The 25123-nt window shown below is 46.0% G+C and overlaps 1 protein-coding gene across 1 annotated transcript in view; it reads left to right on the top strand.

Annotated features, from left to right (window-relative positions):
- LOC141048067 (SLAIN motif-containing protein-like) overlaps positions 1 to 25123 on the top strand; it is a 42991-nt gene that overhangs the window by 13008 nt on the left and 4860 nt on the right. Inside the window, exons 2-7 of the mRNA XM_073543427.1 lie at positions 4786 to 5394; positions 8711 to 8850; positions 10130 to 10279; positions 11948 to 12088; positions 15785 to 16102; positions 23159 to 23296. Coding sequence (XP_073399528.1) covers positions 4799 to 5394; positions 8711 to 8850; positions 10130 to 10279; positions 11948 to 12088; positions 15785 to 16102; positions 23159 to 23296 — 1483 coding nt within the window. The 5' untranslated portion in view covers positions 4786 to 4798. The remainder of the gene's footprint in view (positions 1 to 4785; positions 5395 to 8710; positions 8851 to 10129; positions 10280 to 11947; positions 12089 to 15784; positions 16103 to 23158; positions 23297 to 25123) is intronic.

The following is a 25123-nucleotide window of genomic DNA, read 5'->3' as shown; positions in this document are numbered from 1 at the left end:
CTGTATATAACCAGTGCACTGCGTACTACATGGGCGCTATACAGTGTACTGCCTGTGATCTCCGTCCTATGCCGACGATGTATAACCAGTGCACAGTGCATTATATGGGAGCTGTACAGTGTGCTATCTGTGATCTCCGTCCTATACAGACTGTATATAACCAGTGCACTGCGCATTATATGGGCGCTGTACAGTGTGCTACCTTTGATCTGTCCTTTGCAGACTGTATATAACCAGTGCACTGCGCACTACATGCGTGCTATACAGTGTGCTCCTTGCGATCTCCATCCTATACAGACGTTGTATAACCAGTGCACTGCGCACTACATGCGTGCTATACAGTGTGCTCCTTGCGATCTCCATCCTATACAGACGGTGTATAACCAGTGCACTGCGTACTACATGGGTGCTATACAGTGTGCTGCCTGTGATCTCCGTCCTATACAGACGTTGTATAACCAGTGCAGTGCGTACTTCATCTGTGCTATACATTGTGCTCCCTGCGATCTCCATCCTATACAGACGGTATATGACCAGTGCACGGTGTGTTATGTGGGCGCTATACAGTGTACTGCCTGTGATCCTGAGTAGCACTGCGCTGATAACTTTGTTCCGTTCTGTATCTGTGACATTATGCCGCTGTGGTAGAATAGTACGTGGGTGATTCCCATGTTTGGGCTCTCTGATGGCTGAAAATCATAATTAAGGTCTCGTCCTTCGTACATGTTCCCTTTCTGCTGTCACTGTGAAGAAAAGGCGCTGCTTAGGTGGGCTTGGTTTGCAATATCCGCTACAAGAAGAGTGTTGTTGTTTAGGTGGGATCTTTTTTTCTTTTTCCCTTGCTCCAGATTGTGATAAAGGCATTGTACGCTTTTACCAGCCGTGGGCTGGGGTTTGCGGCATTTTCCCCTGTAGTGTTACAGCTGTGCACTTTATGTCTCCAGGAAAGGTTTCTCTCTGCAGAAAGCCTTTGGTGGAGTCTGGAGGAAGAAGGCGTTGTTGGCGGTGGGTTCGTCTCCGCTCAGCAGGGGCAGCCTTTCCTCTACTCTTACTTTTCCCTCATGAGTGTTTATATTGTGCACAAGGCGTTTAGTTTCCTGATTGCCGAGGGCTGTTCTGTGTCCGCCCTGGACTCTGCAAATAATGGCGAGCAGGTAGAAGGGGACAGCAGACGGGATCCGCTTCATGCCTCCTGTTATCTAACTACAATATAATGGCCGGTGCTCCTTATCTCTGAGTCTGTGAACCTTTACTTTAGGGGGAAGGGGGATATAATACCGAACGGATTACTGATGACAAGACACAACCCCTACAGTTCTCACCGCATTTACATCATCCGATCATCGCTGTCAAACTATCACTGACTATATACAAGATGATCGGCGGTGATTTAATGACCAGTTTATACCAGCCAACCACTGAAAGATTAATACCATTGTTCTGTGCATCTAGAATATACTCGTTTGACAGCACGTTCCCTGATTACAAAGCATGTTTATGCAAGCCGATAATAGTAGCGAATGCTGATCATCGGCTGGTCTGAGCATTTATGGCTGCAGTCAGGCGGCCGTATAAATTGGACAGAGATCGAGAGTCAGTTCAGACTGGCTGGCGGCTCTCCTGAGCCTGCATAGAAGTACATGAAGCTGCCACGCTCGGCTCAGGAGAGCCACAGGTCAGTCCGATCTCAGTCCGATTTACACTGGGCATCTGACTGCTCCTCATAAGGGTGTGTGTACACGGTGTGGATTTTGCTGCGGATCCGCCTTTGCAGATCCGCAGGCATTGTACAGTACAATGTTAACCAATGGATTTTAAAAACCCCAGTGCAAATGCTGCAGATTTTTCTGCGCGGAGTGGCTGTGGTTTTAAATCAGCAGCATGTCAATTCTTTCTGCAGATTCCGCTGCGGTTTGACACCTGCTCCATTGTCCAGGTGTCAAACCGCAGGTCATTTTACCTGCAAATCCGCAGCTGAATTCGCACTGTGTGCACTCGCCTTAAGAGAATGATGACTGTGAAGTAAATGAGAGGGAGCGCAATACTTCTCGGGGTCACACAAGCTGTGCTAGTCCTGTCCATCAGCTGATCGATAGGAGCACTAATCTGACATCGATGACTAATACTAAACATTAGCCACCAAATTTAGTCTCGGGAAACCCACTTTAGGCTGTCTGCACACGTTAGTGCTTTTTTCACATTTTTTTTCCCCTGCAAAAACGCTTAACCGCATACATTTATTCCATGGCACTTTACATGTGAAAAGGGGAAATATAGACAAGTATAGTAAACATGTGTAAGACAAGGGACACACAAGTACATAAGGAGAGCGGAATCTGCCCGCGAGGGCTCACAGTCTACAGGGATGGGTGAGGATACAGTAGGAGAGGGTAGAGCAGGTCATGCTGTAGTTCAGTAGACCGAGGATCATTGCAGGCTGTAGGCTTGTCGGAACAGGTGGGTCTTCAGGTTCTTCTTGAAGGTTTCCGTTGATGGTGAGAGTCTGATGTGTTGCGGCAGGGAGTTCCAGAGTATGGGGGAAGCACGGGAGAAGTCTTGTATGCGGTTGTGGGAAGAAGAGATAAGGGGGGAGTAGAGAAGGAGATCTTGAGATGATCGAAGGTTGCGTGCGAGTAGGTATCTAGAGACCATGTCACAGATGTATGGAGGAGACAGGTTGTGGATGGCTTTGTATGTCATGGTTAGGGTTTTGAATTGGAGCCTCTGGGCGATAGGAAGCCAGTGAAGGGCCTGGCATAGCGGGGAGGCTGGGGAATAGCGGGGAGACAGGTGGTTTAGTCGGGCAGCAGATTGTAGGATGGACTGGAGCGGAGCCAGAGTGCTAGAGGGCTAGAGTCACCTTGATGTCTTCTTCCATCTATGCTCTCATCCCTGCAGGGCTGACACTCGAAATTTCAGGGTCCCTTACTGACAACATATTCGGGTCCCCTGGAGATGCCGCCCATCCGCCACTCCAGCTCTGCCTCCATTCCAGCATAATAAAATATATATATATATATATATATATATATACACACACACACATACACACAGGCACAATATAGGCTGCTGCAGGCTGTATACACAATAGATGGCTGCTGCAGGCTGTATACACAATAGATGGCTGCTGCAGGCTGTATACACAATAGACATGCTCACACATACACTTCACCAAATCTGCTGCTGTGTGAAGACATCAATGACAGAGCTGTCTCATTCACACAGCAGAGGCTTTGTCACAGAACAGATTACATCAGTGACTGCCATCCCCTGTGCAGATTAGAAGCTGCAGACCCCCATCACTTGCCATCACACAGCCTGTTCTCACTGCTGCCAGCAGCCGAGCCCCATCACTGCCAGCAGCCTGGGACAGTGAGGGAAGGAATCACTGATAATTAGTGAGTTATGTATTGTAATCATAGAGTGGCACAGAATACAGGACGATTTTCCCTCCTCACTAGAGTTTCACTTTCCATAGATCACTGTTCAGCTTGTGTCTGGGGGAGGAGCAGCTGGGTGGTTCTGCTCTCTGCACTGAGGCTGCTAGAGTGGGAGGATTTGTTACTGTGTGAGGAGGGCTTCTTCATGTGGTTGGGGAGGGCCTGTTGCTATGGAGGGTGGGGTGGTTGTTATAGAGGGCAGGTTTTTAGTAGAGTAGGAGGAAACGACCAGTTCTCATTTCAATGCCAGAACGCACCCCCTCTTGGACATTCTGATCAGAAGCAAGAGAGTGATATCTAGAAAACCATGCAAATTGCTGACAGAAGGTAAATTACTTATTGTCACCATTCTGCAGCCCAGATATGCACTGAGATTATGTGAAAAGCCCGGATAACCCCTTTAATGTGGCCTTCAAAGTGATGTAACTCATGTGAAATCACAAAAGGAGCAGATACTCCTATCTGAGTCCAGCACTGGTTCCCCGCCACTACTCTGGTCTCGTGTTTTGGCTGCAATGGTCACATCATGTCGACAGTGTGCATTACCGCTGTAGGCGATTGATGAGCCGAGTGGCCTGTGTAGTCTCCGCTGAGACCAGAGCAACAGCGATTACCCAGCACTGGTCCCAGGGAGGGTAAGTACCTGCTGTTTTTTGGGTATTTTACAACATTCCAGAAAGTGACAAACCTTTTTTAAATAAAATCTAAGCTCAGCATTCTGGTGCCATCAGCCATGAGCAAGAGATTGGCTGCACTGGTTGCATGATATTCCTGCTGCAGCAACAAACACTGGGTGCAGCAGCAGTAAGCGGTCGCTGCAGTGAGTACATACAGCGGACTCTGGTATTTTCCATATAGGAAGCCTATTTCAGGAAAATAATGATGGGTGATCCTTCTAATTTTTGTTCTGAGGATTGTTAGGATCCCAGTAAGGCTAGGCAATTTTGTGTAAAATAAAGAAAAAATAGATTTTAGAGACTCAGTAGTTTGGCCTCCTCCAATCAAAAAGCGATGGCAAATGGCTTTTAATAGGGGACCATCCCCTTTACCATCCCCTGTATTTTCCCTTCTCACATGTGCCATCTGTCTACATCCTTGTAGGTAATGAGCTTTTCTGCGGTTTGTTTTGTCACCTCTGTTCAGCCCGGCCTGCCTTATACAAACATGTCTGCCCTGGCTGCAGTATAATGGGCACATAAACTACACTGCTATACGTCTGTATATTATAGAGAGGGACTAGTCTTGTGCTATGACCGATGTTGACTTGTGATAGAAGTCCGATATACACTACGATACTTTTATTTTTCCTCAACTCGTCCTTTACACCTAAATCTTCTCTGTGCAGAGTCCATTTGACAATGGTGGTCCCTGAAAGTTCCCCTGGCATTCAGCATGACCGCATGAGAAGCGACAGTATGATGCAAGGAGAAGGCAAAGCTGACGCTAGTTCCGACCTTAAAGAAGTCCGCAAATTGCATGATTTGGTCAGAAGGCTTGAAATTCAGAACCAGCAGTTACGGGTGAAGAAGACCCTGCAGAGTACAAGCCACGATCCTGGTGTGGATCCACACCTCTCCGCTCTGCACTGCTCCGGAGTCATGAACAGCATGAACATTCAGCCGGAGATGGGAGATCTGCAAATCATCCCGGACCTGCACAGCAAACTGGAGCAGATCCACTCCGAGAAGGAGAACATCCCCCGCCTGCGAGTGGACTCGCAGTATGACAAGGTGTGCTCCGACTCCAAGCCAACCACTAAGGAAGGCAATCACTGTGACACCGACGACAGCTCCTTTTTCAGCCTGGATGTCAGCGGGAGAACAGAGGAAAGCGTGGGCAAGATGTCGGTGAGGAGCTCCAGCGGAGATCTAGTGGCTTTCTTGGATGAAACTGCACTGGATGAGGTGGAGGTCCTGGAGTTGGGCTCAAGCAGTGAAGACGATGAGGACTGCTGGTATGTCTATGTTTATGGGGGGCTTAAGTGGTGTCCGACCCTTTAAATGTTACAGGTCAAATTAAGCAAAGCTCTGAGTAGACAGACTGATATTGTAGCTGGAAATATCCACTAATGCAGAAGCAGTTTGCTGCTCTGAAATATTTAAGCCTGCGCCTGCCTCAGCACGGGGATAAACATCCCTCGACCTAGTTTTTTTTTTTTCTTTTTCGTTTTTTAGGCTGCAATACGTTATGTTTTATTTGCTTGTAAACCAGTATTATAGTAGGTTTTGCTTTTTATGTCCCCTCTTGTACAGAAAAACCTTTATAATGCTTGACTACAGGCAAGGTAAAGACTTAAAAGTCCCTAAAAGCTCAAGAGGGTGCATAAAAAAGGCCCATTTGTTTAGGGGTATTGCAGCTTAGCCTTGTTCTTTCCAATGAGACCAGGCCTTCCTACCAGATGCAGCCCATGGATGAGTGGTCGAGTTTAGGGTCCAAAAAAGCAGGCATTTGGTCAAATTTCATACAACCCCTTTACAGTGGTTGTACCAAGTAAAGTTATTGATCTCTGGGAGTGTAACTATTGGGACCCCCACCAATCACAAGACCCATCTGAATGAAACAGAGGTGCTCAAACTCTATATATGTGACTACGTAGATGAATAATCTCTCCTTAACCGTTTTCCTGACTAGGCGCCTTTTTGAGGTTTTTCTACTTGCGCTTTTAACAGTTCTCAATTTTTTTTCTCTTTCAGATATTAAAATAATTTTGGCTTATTTTCATCACCCATTGGGTTATTTGTCTGATATTGGGGAGAAAATGTAAATTTAAAAACAGGAAGAAAAAAAATATAAATATATATATATTTTTTTTTTTTATTCCTTTTGCCTTTCCATATATATCCTGATCACCCCATAAAATACCTTTTTTGGGGCAATTTTAACATATTAATACTTGTTATTGCTGGGTTTCCCCTTTAACTGAGGCTTCTATATTGTCCCTAGTTACATGGAGAAATCGGCTTCCTGGCTGCATAGCTGAGCTGACTGGTTCTTGTAGGACCCATCAGTGTATGTACAGTTGTGGCCAAAAGTATTGACACCCCTGCAATTCTGTCAAATAATACTCAGTTTCTTCCTGAAAATGATTGCAAACACGAATTCTTTGGTATTATTATCTTCATTTAATTTGTCTTAAATGAAAAAAACACAAAAAGAATTGTCCTAAAGCCAAATTGGATATAATTCCACACCAAACATAAAAAAGAGGGTGGACAAAAGTATTGGCACTGTTCGAAAAATCATGTGATGCTTCTCTAATTTGTGTAATTAACAGCACCTGTAACTTACCTGTGGCACCTAACAGGTGTTGGCAATAACTAAATCACACTTGCAGCCAGTTGACATGGATTAAAGTTGACTCAACCTGTGTCCTTGTGTGTACCACATTGAGCATGGAGAAAAGAAAGAAGACCAAAGAACTGTCTGAGGACTTGAGAAACCAACTTGTGAGGAAGCATGAGCAATCTCAAGGCTACAAGTCCATCTCCAAAGACCTGAATGTTCCTGTGTCTACCGTGCGCAGTGTCATCAAGAAGTTTAAAGCCCATGGCACTGTGGCTAACCTTACTAGATGTGGACGGAAAAAAAAAATTGACAAGAGATTACAACGTAAGATTGTGCGGATGTTGGATAAAGAACCTCGACTAACATCCAAACAAGTTCAAGCTGCCCTGCAGTCCGAGGGTACAACAGTGTCAACCCGTACTATCCGTCGGCGTCTGAACGAAAAGGGACTGTATGGTAGGAGACCCAGGAAGACCCCACTTCTTACCCCGAGACATAAAAAAGCCAGGCTGGAGTTTGCCAAAACTTACCTGAAAAAGCCTTAAACGTTTTTGAAGAATGTTCTCTGGTTAGATGAGACAAAAGTAGAGCTTTTTGGGTAAAGGCATCAACATAGAGTTTACAGGAGAAAAAGAGGCATTCAAAGAAAAGAACACGATCCCTACAGTCAAACATGGCGGAGGTTCCCTGATATTTTGGAGTTGCTTTGCTGCCTCTAGCACTGGACTGCTTGACCGTGTGCACAGCATTATGAAGTCAGAAGACTACCAACAAATTTTGCAGCATAATGTAGGTCCCAGTGTGAGAAAGCTGGGTCTCCCTCAGAGGTCATGGGTCTTCCAGCAGGACAATGACCCAAAACACGCTTCAAAAAGCACTAGAAAATTGTTTGAGAGAAAGCACTGGAGACTTCTAAGGTGGCCAGCAATGAGTCCAGACCTGAATCCCATAGAACACCTGTGGAGAGATCTAAAAATGGCAGTTTGGAGAAGGCACCCTTCAAATATCAGGGACCTGGAGCAGTTTGCCAATGAAGAATGGTCTAAAATTCCAGCAGAGCATTGTAAGAAACTCATTGATGGTTACCGGAAGCGGTTGGTTGCAGTTATTTTGGCTAAAGGTTGTGCAACCAAGTATTAGGCTGAGGGTGCCAATACTTTTTGTCTGGCCCATTTTTGGAGTTTTGTGTGACATGGTCAATTTTTTGCTTCAGGCTGTGTGCACACGCTGTGGAATCTGCTGCGGATTCATCCGCGCGGATTTTGCAAAATCTGCAGATAAATCCGCAGGTCAAAAGACCTGCGGATTGGCCTGCGGTTTTACCCTGCGGTTTCACCATCTCCACAATGGTGGAGATGGGAAACCGCTGCGGATTCCGCAGAAAGAATTGACATGTCAATTCTTTCTGCGGTTTCAAAACCGCGCGGAAAAATCCGCACCGTCTACACAGCGTTTTTTTTTTCCATTCATTTGAATGGTACTGTACACCGCAGCTAAAACTGCTGCGGGTCCGCAGCGGCCAAATCCGCTGCGGAACCGCAGCAGAATCCGCAGCGTGTGCACACACCCTCATTCTCTTTTGTGTTTTTCATTTAAGACAAATTAAATGAAGATAATACCAAAGAATTTGTTTGCAATCATTTTCAGGAAGAAACTGAGTATAATCTGACAGAATTGCAGGGGTGTCAATACTTTTGGCCACAACTGTAGCTATCAGAAAGTCACAGACATAACAAACCATGTTTGGCTTCTCTGTGTTGAGTCTGGCTCTGTCTGACAGCCAGCTTTCCACTTGCAAAGTTGCACGGTCTTCTGCAAGCAGCTTACTCTGCGTTGACATTTTAGAATGTCAGTGCAGAGTAAAGTGTGGACCGCCTGGATATTTAAAAGTCTATGGGGGATCTGAAAGTAGTTAGGCAGCACAGTGTCTGATGATTTCTTTTTCCCGTGCACATTCGTTAGACTCATGCCCATTTTATTTTAAGGCTTTACGTGTCACCAAACAAGCTAGCGAGTGCAGAGCCGAAGCCAGATTCTCCTTTAAAATGGTGCAGACAAGTGTTGGATCACCACAGCCCAGAGACAGAAGCCGCCTGCAGAACACTGATTGGAAAGCTCGATCAAGGTGGGTAAAGTGATACATAATTTTCTGTATTATTTTTCTTTCCCAATGCAACCCTGATGTGTAGCCAAGGCACTGGTTTAGGGAAGCCGTTACAGATGCCAAGCCGAGGTTACATTTTATATAGTCGTCCATGAAGACATAATAATGTGGTGATCCTCAGTGAAATATAATGTGAATCAAGTCAATATTGCCCTAGATATTAAAGGGATTGTCCACTACTGGACAGCCCCAGCTTAATCACTCCCTGGGCCCCATTTATAATAAAAAATGGATATTTGCACCATTCCAGTGATGTCAGCTCCGCTATTCCAGGAGGTTCATATGACGTTGACTACTGCAGCCTATTGGAGGCCGCTGGTCGGGTGCAGTCTGTTTTGTTGGAATAGATGTCCACTCTTGATGGAATATTGATGACCTGTTGGGAATGGCAACACCAACATTGCAGGAATGGCTCCGCTTTGGGAGGCCAGTATCCATTGTTATTTGTGACCCCGAAACAGTGTCTGCAAATTGCGTTTTTGGTTTCACTTTTGTCATGTGGCAAGCCTTGTTATAGAGTTGGTATTAACTTTTTAGATTGCTACTTCCGATAGATGGCAGTAGAGTTCATGTCCTCTTCCTCTCTAAGAAGTATTGTGCATATTTCACTTCCCAGAGGAGCACTGTATAGCCTATAAGTCTCCTTATACTTACATGTCAGGAATATCAAGGTATGTTTCCACGTGGCATATTTGCTGCGGATTGGACACAGCGTCCAGATGTTACAGCATAGTGGAGGGGATTATATGAAATCCCATCTTTGCTATGCGTGCAAAGATGCAGGTGGCAGACCCGCGTAAACGCACATGCGGCGTGTCTTTATAGACCGCAGCATGTCTATTTATCTTGTGGGAACACTCAGTCTCCAAGATAAATAGCACCATTCTATGTATAGGATGCGGTGATTCCACACAGTTCAATGAACACATGCGGAATCACTGCGCGTAAAAAAGGGGGCAGCGCTTTGGGCGAAGCCGTTATCCACAGGGTTCAAAGCGCTGACAATCCAGAACATGGAAACATGCCCCCTCTCTCCACAAGGAGAGATGTTGGGTCACTGTACACACATGAACTACATCTATGTAAACCTTCTCTCTTTGCAGTACTATAAGGCAGCAGCAGGTAAGCCTTTTCCGATCCCTCACATCCTACATTTTCTGCAGCTGTCTGTTCTGTATCGTGGCGTTGCATCTGTTCTCTCCGTTTATAATACTGTTATGCTTTCAATCTGTCATTGTAGCAAGTAGATGGAAAAACCTTTACTGCAGCCCGCTGGCATCGCCGAGTGCATATAACGCCAACCATGAGACCAGCTGTTGTAGCAATACACTAAATTCACCGGGGTGCCTGAAATCCACTAACAAAGCACTACTAACCTGTGGCAGCTCAGGTACGGCATGTTGTGAATGGCACGTTTCCTAACCTACACGGCCTTGTTGTTTTTGATGTGTGCACAGATCCAACAACTATCAGAAGACGTTCTTATCCTCTGATAGGCTTTACACCGTACAGTGTAGACGTGTAAACAACTCTTGCAGCAAATGTACTAAAATCAGGCAGCGGTGATGCCTGTGCAGATGTGGCATGACCTCTGAGGCTCGGTCTGTGCTAGGGCAGTCGCATGCAGGTGTGGCATCTAAACAAAGCCCACCGCAGACGTATGGTAGACTGGTAGACGCTGCCGGGCGGGGGGGAGGGGGGGGGAATCAACCGGTGAATACGATCTTGTTTATTGCATTTGCTGCATTTTAGTTTGATTCCAGACGTCTGTATAATCATGGTCCTAGTACAGTCTGCGACTACAGGACTGACTGGGTCTCCTGACCCAGAATCAGAGCCTAAATATGCCTATGAGGCTGTTGCGATTGGATCAGGAGACCTGCCATCAGTCCTATTATTTGTGGTCCATGTTCGGACCGTGATATACAAGTCTTGATTTGGCTTCAGAAAGCTGAAGTGTAAAGTAGAGAATTCCTATAGTGTTGTTTTTTTTTCCTCTCTCCTTTTTTCCCATCTTTTTCCCCTCTTTCCCCTCTCCTTTTTATTGCATTTCCCCTCCTTCCTCTTTTTATTTTTTTTCTCAAAAATCAGCTTTTCCTTTGCTCCAATATCAGTAGGCTTTCTGTAAAGGTTCATAACCCCACTCTTCCATTATATCTGTCAAGTGTAAATGGAGAAGGGAGATGCGGCTGCAGTTTGTCTGTGATGATACTTAATGTAGCACGGTTGGGGAGAGGGGGTCTCGGCTGATTGATCTGAGCCTGCAGTGACATTTGCATCACACAGCGAAGACCTGGCCCATATATCAGTCAGTAAGATGGAAAAGATACACTTACAAAAGCCAGGCAAGGGAAGGAAAAAAATCTGCAAGTTAATGGGGGAACAGAACACTGCGGACCACCAAAGTGACAGAGCAATACACAGGTTTTGTTTTTTTTAAGCATTCTTTGCCTTTATCCAAAAAAACATAATTTTTTTTTTTTTTTTTTTTTTTAACATTCCTGGAACCAAAGGGAACTTAACCTTAAACCTAAAAAGGGACAGACACATGAGGCAGGTAATGTGATTTTGGATGATCCCATAGGTGTCACTTGATTGCACGTTTGAGGCTTATGTCTTACAGCAGGAGGTCTGCATCATCCGGCAGGCACAACCCTCAGCATCCCCTGCTTGGCACAGGGTGTCCGAGCATTTTGTGGTCTGTAGATTGACACGCCAGCTGCTGACAATGTTTGCAGATCCCTGCTGTACTGTGTATATCCTGGTGTGGTTTATTGTGCAGTTATCAGCTCTAGCAGACATGTTTGTCATTGAGACTTTGATCTTTAATGGTATCACAGTAATGGTCACGATTACCATGTCAAAGGCTGAACACAGTCCAGTTTAAGGTGAAATACCGCCACATGTACAGTGGCTGCAGATACACCGTATAGCGATGCCAGCCCTCCTCTGTATGAGCAGTACATGGACATCTCTTATGGTTGTCTCTGCCATGACTGCTCTTACCAGATCCCCCTATACAGATTTATGTCCTGATCGCCGTCTTCTTTTCCTCCAGGTTACATGAGCATCCATTCTGCCCTCAGCTCTCAGTCCTCTGTGGACAGTGAATTAAGCACATCCGATGACTCCATATCTATGGGATACAAGCTCCAAGATCTGACTGATGTCCAGGTGATGGCCAGACTTCAAGAGGAAAGTGAGTCCCATAGCCATGGTATGACACGGTATGTGGCCTTCAGGCCGCCATGACACATCTTTGTACATCGGTCACCTTCGGGATTAAGGTCATTAATTACCCAGAAGTCAAACACTAATCACACTTTATTCTGTAATGATGCTCCGCTAACAATCCGATCACTAATTCACGTCCTTCCGTGGCTCATAGAAGGTAAGGCCATGTATCAAGGCTCAATATCGAGGTAGGACCTGTATGGTGTGGTCTTCCCCAACCCTGTGGCTCTTCAGCTGTTGCAATGTAAGAGCTGAAGAGTCACATGTTGGTGGACATTGTTGTACAAGGAGAGCACTTTTTTATGCATTTTTCCTTTTATTCACACATCGTTTTGCGGTGTCTGTCGGAGCTAGACTTCAGAAGGATTTCCCTATGGAAACCTCCAATTTCTGCTACTGCCCAGCCATACAGCATCCATCACCCATATGCCTCCATTGTCAGTTTGTACTGTATGCCTCCTTATGCAGCAGCAGATGGCGTGGTGCCATACTGTAAGAAAGGTCTGCCGATGGTGGCCTAAAGGGACAATGTGTATATCCTGATGTATGCACAGGGATCATACAATCCCTCTCTGCTGTTCTCATCGCCAGCAGTTACTACTTGATTGCAGACCATAGGTTTTCATAACGCCGCAGCCAATTGCCGTTTTGTGGTTCCATTTTTTTTCCTCCCTTCTTCCTAAAGCCATAACTTTTAACCCCTTCCCGACCTTTGACGCCACATAGGCGTCATGAAAAGTCGGGCCAATACGACTCATGACGCCTATGTGGCGTCATGAATTGATTGCCCCCCTGCGGGTCGGGTGACCGGGGTCACTGAAAGGTCACCCGACCCGCACACAGAGGACACCTTAGCGTTAACCCCAGGGGGCGTGGCTTAGCCCCCACGTGCCTACGATCGCTCTGATTGGCTGTTAAAAGTGAAACAGCCAATCGGAGCGATTTGTAATTTCACCAATTAAATTTGGTGAAATATTACAATCCAGCCATGGCCGATGCTGCAATAGCATGGGCCCCCACCACCCGTCATCATCTGATCTTCTCCCCCCCGGTACCTCCGATGCCCTGCTGTGGCTCCCGCGGTCCCGGATCATGGGCGTCGCCATCTTGGAAAATGGCGCCGCATGCGCAGTGCACCTGCCATTTTCCAAGATGGCGGCACCCATGAATTTGCCGGCTGCCCATTCATTTTTCATTTTGGTCACTGTGATAAACTATCAGTGATCAAAATGGAAAAAAAAAAGTAAATACACCGCCCGTTTATCACCCCCATTTCCATTAGGGTTAGAATTAGGGTTGGGGTTGGAACTAGGGCCAGAATTGGGGTTAGGGTTGGAGTTAGGGTTAGGGTTGGAGTTAGGGTTAGGGTTGGAGTTAGGGTTAGGGTTGGAGTTAGGGTTAGGGTTGGAGTTAGGGTTAGGGTTGGAGTTAGGGTTAGGGTTGGAGTTAGGGTTAGGGTTGGAGTTAGGGTTAGGGTTGGAGTTAGGGTTAGGGTTGGAGTTAGGGTTAGGGTTGGAGTTAGGGTTAGGGTTGGAGTTAGGGTTAGGGTTGGAGTTAGGGTTAGGGTTGGAGTTAGGGTTAGGGTTGGAGTTGGGGTTAGGGTTGGAGTTGGGGTTAGGGTTGGAGTTGGGGTTAGGGTTGGAGTTGGGGTTAGGGTTGGGGTTGGGGTTGGAGTTGGGGTTGGGGTTGGAGTTGGGGTTGGGGTTGGAGTTGGGGTTGGGGTTGGGGTTGGGGGGTTTCAACTGTTTAGGCACATCACGGGGTCTCTGAAGTGACATGGCGCCACGTATTATTCCAGCCAATTTTGCGTTCAAAAAGTCAACCAGCGCTCCCTCCATTCCGAGCCCTGATGTGTGCCCAAACATATGGGGTATCAGCGTACCCTTGGTAAAATAAAAAATTGGGGGGTTAAAAAAATGATTTTTGTGGAAAAAAAATGATTTTTTATTTTCACGGCTCTGCGTTATAAACTTCTGTGAAGCACTTGGGGGTTTAGTTCCTTGGGTGGTCTAGTTTCCAAAATGGGGTCACTTGTGAGGAGTTTCTACTGTTTAGGCACATCAGGGGCTCTCCAAACGTACATGACGCCCGCAGACCATTTCATCAGTCGATATTTCAAAACGTCACTACTTCACTTCCGAGCCCCGACGTGTGCCCGAACAGTGGTTCCCCCCCACATATGGGGTACCAGCGTACTAAGGACAAATTGTACAACAACTTTTGGGGTCCAATTCATTTTTACCCTTGAAAAAATAAAAAATTGCTGGCTAAAAAAATCATTTTTTGAGGGGAAAAAATGATTTTTTATTTTCACAGCTCTGCATTATAAACTTCTGTGAAGCTCGTGGGGATTCAAAGTGCTCACCACACATCTAAAATGTGAAAATTGCGAAATTTTCCCCAAATAATACACAAAAATTATCGACCTAAATTTACCACTAATATGAAGCCCAATATGTCACGAAAAAACAATCTCAGAATCGCTAGGATGCGTTGAAGCGTTCCAGAGATATTACCTCATAAAGGGTCACTGGTCAGAATTGCAAAAAATGGCCTGGTCATAGACACATGAGGGCTTTTTTTTTTTTTTTTTTTGGCGGGGCAAGTTCTACCTGTGAAAGACCACATTAATTTTGCCACATAGTGTACTTGAAAATGAGAAAAAAATTCCAAGTGCGGTGAAATTGTGGGGGGAAAAAAGCAAACAACAATTCTGACTGTTTTTACAGTGTACAAATTGTGGTATAAATGACCATGTGATATGATTCCCCATCAGTATGATTACAGCGATGCCCTATCTTCTTACGATACCCAACATGTCCAGATTTTTTTTTTTTTTGTGTGGAATTGTGGCAACCAAAAAAAAACAAACTTTTGGCTTTCTTGAATTTCATTTTTGTTTTACAGTGTTTAACTGATCAGATTAATTGTTACATTTTGAGCAGACTTTTCTAAACCCGGCAATACCATTTATTTATTTTGTATATCTTTATTTTCAATGAGGTGAAAAGGCAGGTGACTTGAACTTTTATAATTTTTCTTTATTTTTCAGATATTAAAACTTTTTTTTTTTTTTTCATTTTTACTGTTTGCCCCCTTAGGGGACTTGAAGATGCGATCGTCCAATCGCTTGTTCTATATACGCCGATGCCTCAGCATCTACGCATTTAGCAGAAATCTGTCTCTTTCAAAGCTTGGCCACAGGCAGGGTTTCAGAAGAGCTCTGTAGTGACGGGCATGGGGATCATCAGCTAACCTCTGACTGTCGTGGATATCCCATTGGCGACCTGCGATCACTTCACTAGTGCGCCAATGGGTGGAAAAAATGACATGACGCGTGTTAAATGCCGCTGTCGGAGAGTGACGGCGGCATTTAACAGCTTGCAGAAGGAGCATCACTCCAGCCACCATTATTAGCCATCGGTCCTGGCTATCATACACAGCCATCACCTGCTCCATATACCCACTACCGACCTGCGCTGTACATGTGCGGCAGATGTCGTAAAGGGTCCATCCCAACAGTATGACCCTCAATTAGAAAGAGCTGGTCCAATCAACTAGTCACCTAAAGGGATTATGCTACCGATTCGGAAATAAAGTAATGCAACTGTCCATATAATAGAAGTACATGGGGCATTGTTGACATGCTAATTTTATGCAGGTCTCCGGCAGGACTACGCTTCCAGCTCGGCCTCAGTTTCCCGTCGCAGTTCTAGCGCCTCCCTCAATTCACTGAGAAGAGGAACTTTCAGTGACCAAGAATTCGACACCTACAGCCTGGAGGACGATGACGACTGCGATTGTTCTCTGTCCTATCGCAGTGCCCACCGCTATTCCCCATCGCCCCTCAGTTCGCCACGTTGCCAGTCACCTTCAGCCACATGTGACGGCAGCAGATCCGCAGTTTCCCGCATCCGACCTCCTCGCAGATCTATGCAAAATCAAGCTCAGGAGCGGTTGAAATACCCCAGTTATGAAGGTAAGATCATATCGGCCTGGCTGGGAACATCTGTTCTTTACTACATGGGGATCTGCCTCTAACTTAGGTATCACAACATTTTGAAATGTTGTTTTTTTTTTTGTTTGTGTCAATCTTTGAGCATGTTTTTTTACCAGAAATATTGTAAGTCTGGTCATGTTTGCCAATATATTATCCCGGCCTCTGTAACTAATAATTATATGTGGGTATATATGTATGGGTTTAATCCTCTCTGACCTGACCATACTACACGCACAATGCTTGCCCCCCCCAGCAGCTACAAATCACTACTAAGACACTGATACTGTCCCATATGTGTACAGAAAGTAAGAATGTTGTTTCCTAGGACGTCCCTCATGACAGCACGGTAGGAGTGGTTAGTCCCATGTATCCTCTAGGGACAGGAAGCACCCAAGAGGTTAAAAGCCCCCTTTCCGCCTTAACCCCAGTGTTTTTCCTGTCCCTAGCAGGACAGGGCGCGCAAGAGGAGCGCAGGAGCGCGATATTTACCGGAGCTCCGTGAGATCGGGGGGGGGGGGGGACACCGAATCTCTTCCCTTCCCACTGTCAAGACGCTCCATCGCTGATACCTCACTGGGCAGGGGTCCCTCAGCGTGTCGGTGGAGCAGGGAGCTCCCGACGTTGCCACATCCTTCGCCGCCGCCCTCTTCCGGTTACATGGTGTGGGGGAACGTGTTTCTGGCCGGACACTTTTTCGAGGAGGGACACTTCCGATAAGGACAGCGCTGCGTGGGTTCCAATCAGGAACACATGAGAGCTATGGGGGGTATTCTGGAAACCATCTGGACAAGGTAAGACCCTTTAAAAAGGGGTTCTCACAGACCATGTAGTGTGCATAATCTGAACCATGGAGGTGAATCCAACCTGCTCAGAAGCACCAGCCGAGCAGTCCTTAGTGTAAGTGCCCCCATAGCATCGGCCTTATTTCAGGTTGTAATTACTGGTAAAATGGGAAATGTTCCATTGTTTTTTTATTAGGATAAAGGCATTTCCCGGAGAAATCCGCGGAGATGTCAGTCATGCGAAACCAGATTAGTGGACTCCTACACAAAGCAGCTATGTCCAGAGTGTGTGGCGAAAGTCCTAAGAGAGGAACAGGCGTCCTTCCTGATGGATATGCGGGCCATTATCAGGGAAGAGGTCCAGAACACCGTGGCGAGTCTCGTGCCGCATCAGCCAGACTCAAGTACCTCCTGTCACAAGAGAACTTGATGGGAGATTGAGAAATCCTCAGAAGCGTACCCTTACTTGTACTGCTCAGAGGAGGAGGGGGAAAACGAGGAAGAGGGGTTTTCCCAGAGGCCGTCTGAGGAAAGAAAAAAAGTATTTTTTTCTCTCCTGAAAAGGGTTGACATTCCTATTGCCAGGGTAGTTAAAAAGACCGCTATACCTTTTGAGGACTCTTCCTGTCTGCGAGGCGCTATGGACAGGAAGGCAGAGGGTCTGTTGAGAAGGAGCTGGGAATCTACGGCGGCGATTATCAACACCAATATAGCGGCCACCTCGGTAGCTAGGTCCATGTGCGTCTGGATTGACAAGCTGTCCAATCAGATAAAAACCAATACCCCTAGGGAAGGTAATATTAGAGTCTATCCCTCTGTTGAAAATGGCGACGCAGTTTATGGCGGATGCTTTGGCCGAGTCTGTAAGATTTGCGGCTAGAAGTAACGTACTTTCTAACTCAGCGCGGAACGCTATATGGCTTAAAACATGGTCAGAGGATAGCCAATCCAAAAGCAAACTCTATTCCATTCCTTTCTCCGGTACACATGTCTTCGGTCCTGTACTAGATGACATTTTAGAGAGAGCCGCCGATGATAAGGGGTTTCCGGAAGAGAAAAACAAAAAATTACGGCCCTTTTGTGAAATCCCGTCAACTGTTTAGACAGGACTGAGGCTAAGTGCACACGTACCGGAACTCTCGCGGAAATTACCGCGAGAATTCCGGAATTCCAGTCCGCGGGAAAATCGCATTTTAAATTCCCGCGATTTTCCCGCGGAAAAACTAGCATTTTGCAAGCGTACTTAGCTTGCAAAATGCTAGCATTTTCCAAGCGATCTGTAGCATTGCTTGGAGAACTGATTGACAGGTTGGTCACACTCGTCAAACATAGTGTTTGACAAGTGTGACCAACTTTTTACTACTGAGGCCGCCTATGCAGCATCAGTAGTAAAAGATAGAATGTAAAAAAAAAAATAAAAAATAGTGTTATTCTCAGGGCTGTGGAGTCGGTAAGCCAAACCTGCGACTCCGACTCCGACTCCTCAATTTCCCTTACACCAACTCCGACTCCACGACTCCGACTCCCACACATATTGCTTATATTTAAGTGAAAAATATATTGTAGTACAATGTGAACCTCAGACATTTAATCATTTTTATGATCCAATAATCAAGATATTTAGATAGAACAGAATATATATTGGTGTATTACCCGGTTTTCATTCTTTTTGGTACAGATACGATATGGATAGACAGATATGGATAAATGGATAGATAGAGCAGATTTCTAATCTGCTTTTGCTATTGAAAACATTATCTATGAGCTCAAAAACCTTTCAGGTGATGCGGTTTTTTAAAAAGATGATCAGCTTTTGCAGCTGAAAAAGGTATCCTCAAAAAACACAGGAAAAACGCTGTGTGTGAATGTAGCCTTAGATCAGGAATAGAACAGCCATTTATAGGACATTTCATAACTTTCCCAAACTCCTATGAAAAAATATTCAGCACATCCTGCATTGAATTACTGTACCCAATTTATTATATATTTTAGGAGTCGGTCCATTTTATACCGACTCCAACTCCGACTCCACCAAAATGAGCACCGACTCCGACTCCACGACTCCGACTCCACAGCCCTGGTTATTCTCACCCTCCGACGTCCCGCGCAGCCGTTCCCAGTAATCCTTTGCGAAAATGCCCGCGATGACGTCAGTTCTCGCGGGCATTTTCGCAAAGGACTACTTGGAACGAGAGCGTGGAGAGAGGCGGGAATGCTGCGCGGGACGTCGGAGGGTGAGAATAACAATATTTTTTCTTTTTAAATTCTATTTTTTACAGGGATATGGTACCCAAAGCCCGGAGGACAGTCTCCTCTCCTCCGGACCGTGGGTACCATCCGCAATTGTTCTGCTTACTTTCCGCATGGTGTGTACAGCCACATGCGGGAAGTAAGCGGAACATTGCATTCCTATGGGTGCGGGATCGCCGCGATTCCGCAAATTAATGAGCATGCTGTGGTTTTTACCTCGAAGCGATTTCGCCGCGGTAAAAACCGCAGCATTAGCACAGTATTGCGGAATCCCATAGGAATGCATGGGATGCTTATTTTTCGCGTTTTCGCGGCAAAATCGCGCAGTTAAAACCGCCGCGGAAACGCGAAAAAAAGCCACGTGTGAACTCAGCCTTAGGCTGTGTGCACACGGTGCAGTTTCTGCTGCGTTTCCGCAGCGGTTTTGCCCCTGCGGAAACGCAGCAGTTCCGCTGACCAAGTACAGTACAATGAAACCCTATGGGGTTTCAAAAACGCTGTGCTGACGGTGCGTTTTTTTCCGCGTGGTTTTGCTGCGTTTTACAAACCGCAGCATGTCAATTGTTCGTGCGGTTTCCGCAGCGGTTTCATACCTCTACCATAGTAGAGGTGTGAAACCGCAGACCAAAACGCAGGAAAACCGCAGGTCACTTTACCTGCGGTTTTACCTGCGTTTCCGCGCGGAAAAAACCGCAGCGGAATCCGCAACATGTGCACATGGCCTAAGGGAAAGGCAGGCAAGTGGAGTTACCCCAAGGGAGGTAAAGGTAGTTCCGCCTGATCGTCCTCTGCCGCGCATAGAAGGTCTTGATGCCAGGAAAGTAGGGGGGAGTCTGCATTTTTTTCAAAGAGAGTGGGAGGCCATAACGAGCAACAAATGGGTCCTGCGAACGATAGGAGAAGGTTACAGGATAGATTTTTCCCATCTCCCGCCCCTTCGATTTTGCATCTCCAATCCCCACTCTTTCCACGCAGAACAGGATGTGGACAGAGGTAAAAAAAACACTTAAAATTGGGGGTGATCAAGCCGGTTCCTATCATGGAAATAGATCAGGGCCATTACTCTTCCCTGTTCTCCATAAGAAAACCCTCTGGCAAGTATCGAACCATCATAAATCTAAAACCCCTTAATCAGTGGGTAAATTTCAAAAAGTTCAAAATGGAAACAATCAGATCGCCATCCAGCTAATAGAGAGAGAACACTATGTGCATCTTAGATCTAAGAGATGCATATCATCATGTACTGATTCACCCAGACCATCGCCAATATCTGAGGTTCGCTGTATCTCGCCATTTTTCAAACCATCATTTCCAGTTTACATGCCTCCCATTTGGCCTGTCCTCAGCCCTGCGCATATTTACAAAGTTAATGACGGAGTTGGCAGCCTTTCACAGAAGACAAGAGATTGTAGTGGTCCCCTATCTGGATGACATCCTGCTGGTGGCGGACTTGGCTGTCCTCCTCAAACAGCTAGGCCAAACTGAGGGTTCTGGAGGACCTGGGGTGACAAACTGGGAGAAATCCATCCAGGAACTCAGAAGGTATTCTTAGGAGTCCTCCTCGATTCCCATCGCCGAATGTCCTACCTGCCCCACATAAAGCAGGAGGAGATCAGAGGCAGAATCCGTGCATTTCAAAAATAAAAAACTTCTATCAAGGACGCCATGAGAGTCCTAGGACTCATGACATCCTGCATCCCAGGGGTACGTTGGAGTCAGGCCCATTCAAGACGCCTTCAAAGGGCTGTCCTTATGTCTTGGAACAAGCGGCATTCGGGTTTGGACAGGAAAATGGCGCTTCCCACCGATTTTAAAACATTCCCTGTCTTGGTGGACATCCAAGGACAATCTTGGAAAGGGGGTACCTTTGATCCTTTCCCCCTGCATCCGGGTTACCACGGATGCAAGTTTAAGCGGATGGGGTGCAGAGGTAGAAGGTCGTTTCCTACAGGGCACATGGGGCCCGGGAGAACAGAGAAATCCTCCAACTACAGAACTAAAAGCTGTGTGGGAGACTCTACAACGTTGTCAGGACATGGTCAAGGATCGGCATGTAAAAGTCCTCTCTGACAACGTCACAGCAATTTCCTTCCTAAAGTGCCAAGGAGGTCCGAGAGGCCAACTCCTACAAACCCTAGCAGAAAAGATTTTTCATTGGGTGGAAAGAAATGCCTGATCCATCTCTGCCGTGCACTTGAGGGGTTCTGAGAACATAACGGCGGATTTTCTCAGCAGGAAGAGACTGTGGTCCTCTGAGTGGGAATTAAACTCGGAGGTTTTCCATTAGCTGACCCGGATATGGGGAACACCGCGGATTGACCTGTTTGCGACCCGGAAAAACGCAAAGGTAGCAATATTCTTCTCCTTAAGTCCAGTCGACAGACCAGAGGGTATAGATGCCCTGTCTCAGAGTTGGAAGGAAGGTCTTCTGTATGCATTCCCTCCCTTTCCCCTCATACCAAGAATCCTGAGGAAAGTCAGGGAAGATCAAGCTACAGTGGTTTCTAGTATTGCACTGCATGACTCTGGAAGATCCGGTTCCACTTCTGGACAGACCTGACCTCCTATCCCAAGGTCCCCTCTGGTACCAAGACCCGGGTTTCCTGCGCCTGACAGCCTGAATCTTGAGCGGAAAATCCTAAGTTCCAGGGGATTGTCAGAGTCATCACTACTATGCAGGCGAGTAGGAAGCCGGTAACATCAGCGATCTATTCCAAGATATGGAAAAGGTTTTGTTCCTACGTAGTAGAATCCACCTCGAGCACAGGCTGGCCACACATTTCCAAGATATTAGACTTCCTCCAGGAAGAATTTGAGATGGGCTTAAAACCTAGTACTTTAAAGGTACAAATCTCCGCCCTCTGTGATTTCATGGACTTCCCATTAGCAGACCATCCATGGGTAGCAAGGTTCTCTCGAGCCATCACAAGGTAAAGACCTACAATCAGAGAAACCGTTCCTCTTTGGGATCTAAACCTTGTATTAGGAACATTGTGTAGGCCAACCTATGAGCCCCAGGAAGAATCCGGCATCAACTTCTTCTCTATGAAGACTGCATTCCCGGTGGCGGTTACCTCGGCAAAACGTTTGGGTGAATTACAGGTACTGTCAGAGATCCCTACTTGTAGATCCTAGAGGATCGGCTAATACTTAGGCTTGACCCAAAAGTAGTCTCAATCAAATTTAAGCCAAGAGATCGTTCTCCCATCCTTTTGTCACTTCCCAAGAAATGAGAAAGAAAGGCTGTTCCATACACTAGATGTGAGAAGGGCAGTGATGCGCTATGTTGAGGTCTCCACTTCCTGGAGACAGGATTCAAATATCTTCATTCAGTATGCAGGAAAAAATAAGGGTAAAAAAGCCTCAAAACTAACTTTGTCTAGGTGGATCAAGTCATCGATAGCACTAGCATACAAGTCAGAGAAAAAAAATTCCACGAGAGCAATTTCTGTTTCCTGGGCTGAAAAAGCAGGGGCTTCCATAGACCAGATTTGCAGGGCAGCAACTTGGTCCAATATAACAACCTTCTGTAAACACTATAAGTTAGACGTGATGTCAGGTCAACAATTGGCCAATAGTCGAAAGGTCCTACAGGCAGTGATCCCACCCTAGAATGCCATTTATTTGGTATTTCTCCTACCGTGCTGTCATGAGGGACGTCCTGGGAAAATACAAAGTAGACCTACCCATAGTTTTATTTCCAGGAGTCCATCATGACAGCACCATTACATTCCCTCCCCTGAATTCAGAAACTAATGTGAATTAACATTTATATAGAAGAGTTCAATAAAAGAGTTGCATCCATCCTGGTGTAGTGATTGGTAAAAGGTGGGGACGGGGGGGGGGTGCTTTTAACCACTTGTGTGCTTCCTGTCCCTAGAGGATACATGGGACTAACCACTCCTACCGTGCTGTCATGATGGACTCCTGGAAAAAAAACTACAGGTAGGTCTACTTTGTATTTTCTATTTAATTTATTAATAATTTTATTATATTTTTCCAGATGACCTGAGACATAGCATGCCCAATCTTGCAAAAACAAGTCTCCGTTCCTTAGAAGCTGTGAGAAGCAGTCGCAGTTTGGAGTCCGACCTTCAGGGCCCGAGCAGCCGACTAACCAGGATTCAGCCGTCTACAGGCAGTACGTATGGAGAAAGGATTGTGTAGGGTGACCGATGTGCATAATGCAGTCACACTTGCAGGTATCACTAGAGTTAGAGAACAGTGATGATGAGCAAAGTGCTCAGATAAGGTATCTGAGCATGCTCAGGTGCTAGCAGAGTGACTTCGGTGTGCTCGAAAAATATGTTCGAGTCCCCGTGGCTGCATGTCTCGCTGCTGTTAGACAGCTGCAACACATGCAGGGATTGTGTATCAAATAGGCAATCCATGCATATGTTGTGGCAGTTGAAAGGCTGCAAGACATGCAGCCGCGGGGAGTCGAACTTATTATTCAAGCACGCCAAAGACACTGGCACATGAGCATACTCAGATAACACCTTATCTGAGCACTTTGCTCATCACTAGTAGAGAACAGTTACCGTAGAGAACCTGCAGCAATGAGTGATTGGCATTTTCCTGCAGATTATTAAAAGGTAATTTTCTAAAAAAAAAAAATAATAAAAAAACATAAGTTATCCTTGGGAGAGGGAATAACTTGCTGATGGCTGAAGTCTGTCCTCTGTAGCTCACCTGTGATCTCTGGATCGGGGCTTTGAAAAGCCTACAATGGGGCTCTGCAGCTCCGTTTTGCATGGAGTGAAGATGCACATGCTTTGTCTCCATTCATTGTCCATGGTACAGCTGTGTCTTAGAATGATTCTGGAGTCGGGCTTGCGTACTCCATTCAGGAAGGGTCTGCAGAGCCCTATTCATGGCACTGAAAGCCACGATCTCAGGATCGCTGGTTGACCACCAGTGATCAGCAAAGTTATCCAGAGGGTAATTTTATATTCTCTAAAAGATGAGGGTGGAGAAGAGCGGGCAAGAGAATGTGCGTGCTGTTGGTACCTGAAGGTCTCTTGCACGTTCTATAGATCTCATCATGTGTAAACTGGTCTCAAGAATGGTATAAAAAGTTGGTGCCATCACCAAGAACCATTAGTATTAGCGACTGGACGCCGGGCATGGTTCAGTGAGTAACCAGAATAGACAATAATTTTATGGCTGGATGAGAGAGGCAGCAGAAATGCTGAATGAGAATCTGAGGAACCAGAAACAGAAATGTAGAATAACATATTTTATTCATGTCTCACTACTAGAGATGGGGGAATCCCTGGATGTTCAGGTTCAGCCAAACAGTTAAAAAAAGGGTTTGATCTGGGAACTAGAACAGTACCCGGACCCCATGCACATGAATGGGGGGGCCTGAACATCCAGTGTTTGCCACGCTGTCTTGTGAATGACAGCGCAGCAAATGCTGCCTGATTGGTGGTAAGATTAATACTACCGGCCAGAGAGCTGCGGCTCCCATGTTGTCAGATGACAGGGTGAGCCAGCAGCTGTGATCGGAGGTAAAAAGTTAACCTCCGGTCACAGGTATCAGTTGGTGGGACTACTACTCCCATGAGCCTGCTGCCGCTAATAACAGCTAGAGAAGGCAGCGGCTGATGGGGAGTATTCATTAGCCTGCGCTACAAATTAAAAAAAAATAAATAAATAACAGCGTGGGTTCTCCTGTATTTTTGACAACCAGCCAGGCAAAACTGACAGCTGTGGGCTGCAACCCTCAGCTGTCAACTTCAGCAAGGCTGGTTATTAAGAACAGAGGGGGTTCCCACACATTTTTTTTTATTTAAATAATTTAAAATAAAACTTTTATTCTCAGGCTGGTAGGGGGCCATGGATATTGCCCCCCCCCCCCCCCAAGCCTAAAAATAGCAGTCCAGTCCTCAAGTTAAGGACTTTATATTGGCTGTGTCTTTATTTACCATACAACTATAGGATTAGCAATGGATAGGTGTCTTAT

Source organism: Dendrobates tinctorius, unplaced genomic scaffold, assembly GCF_039654945.1.
Source record: "Dendrobates tinctorius isolate UK_male_01 unplaced genomic scaffold, ASM3965494v1 ptg000133l, whole genome shotgun sequence".
In the NCBI taxonomy this organism is placed as follows: domain Eukaryota; kingdom Metazoa; phylum Chordata; class Amphibia; order Anura; family Dendrobatidae; genus Dendrobates; species Dendrobates tinctorius.
The sequence above is the reverse complement of the archived record's forward strand: the minus strand, read 5'-3'. Positions and strand labels throughout refer to the sequence as shown.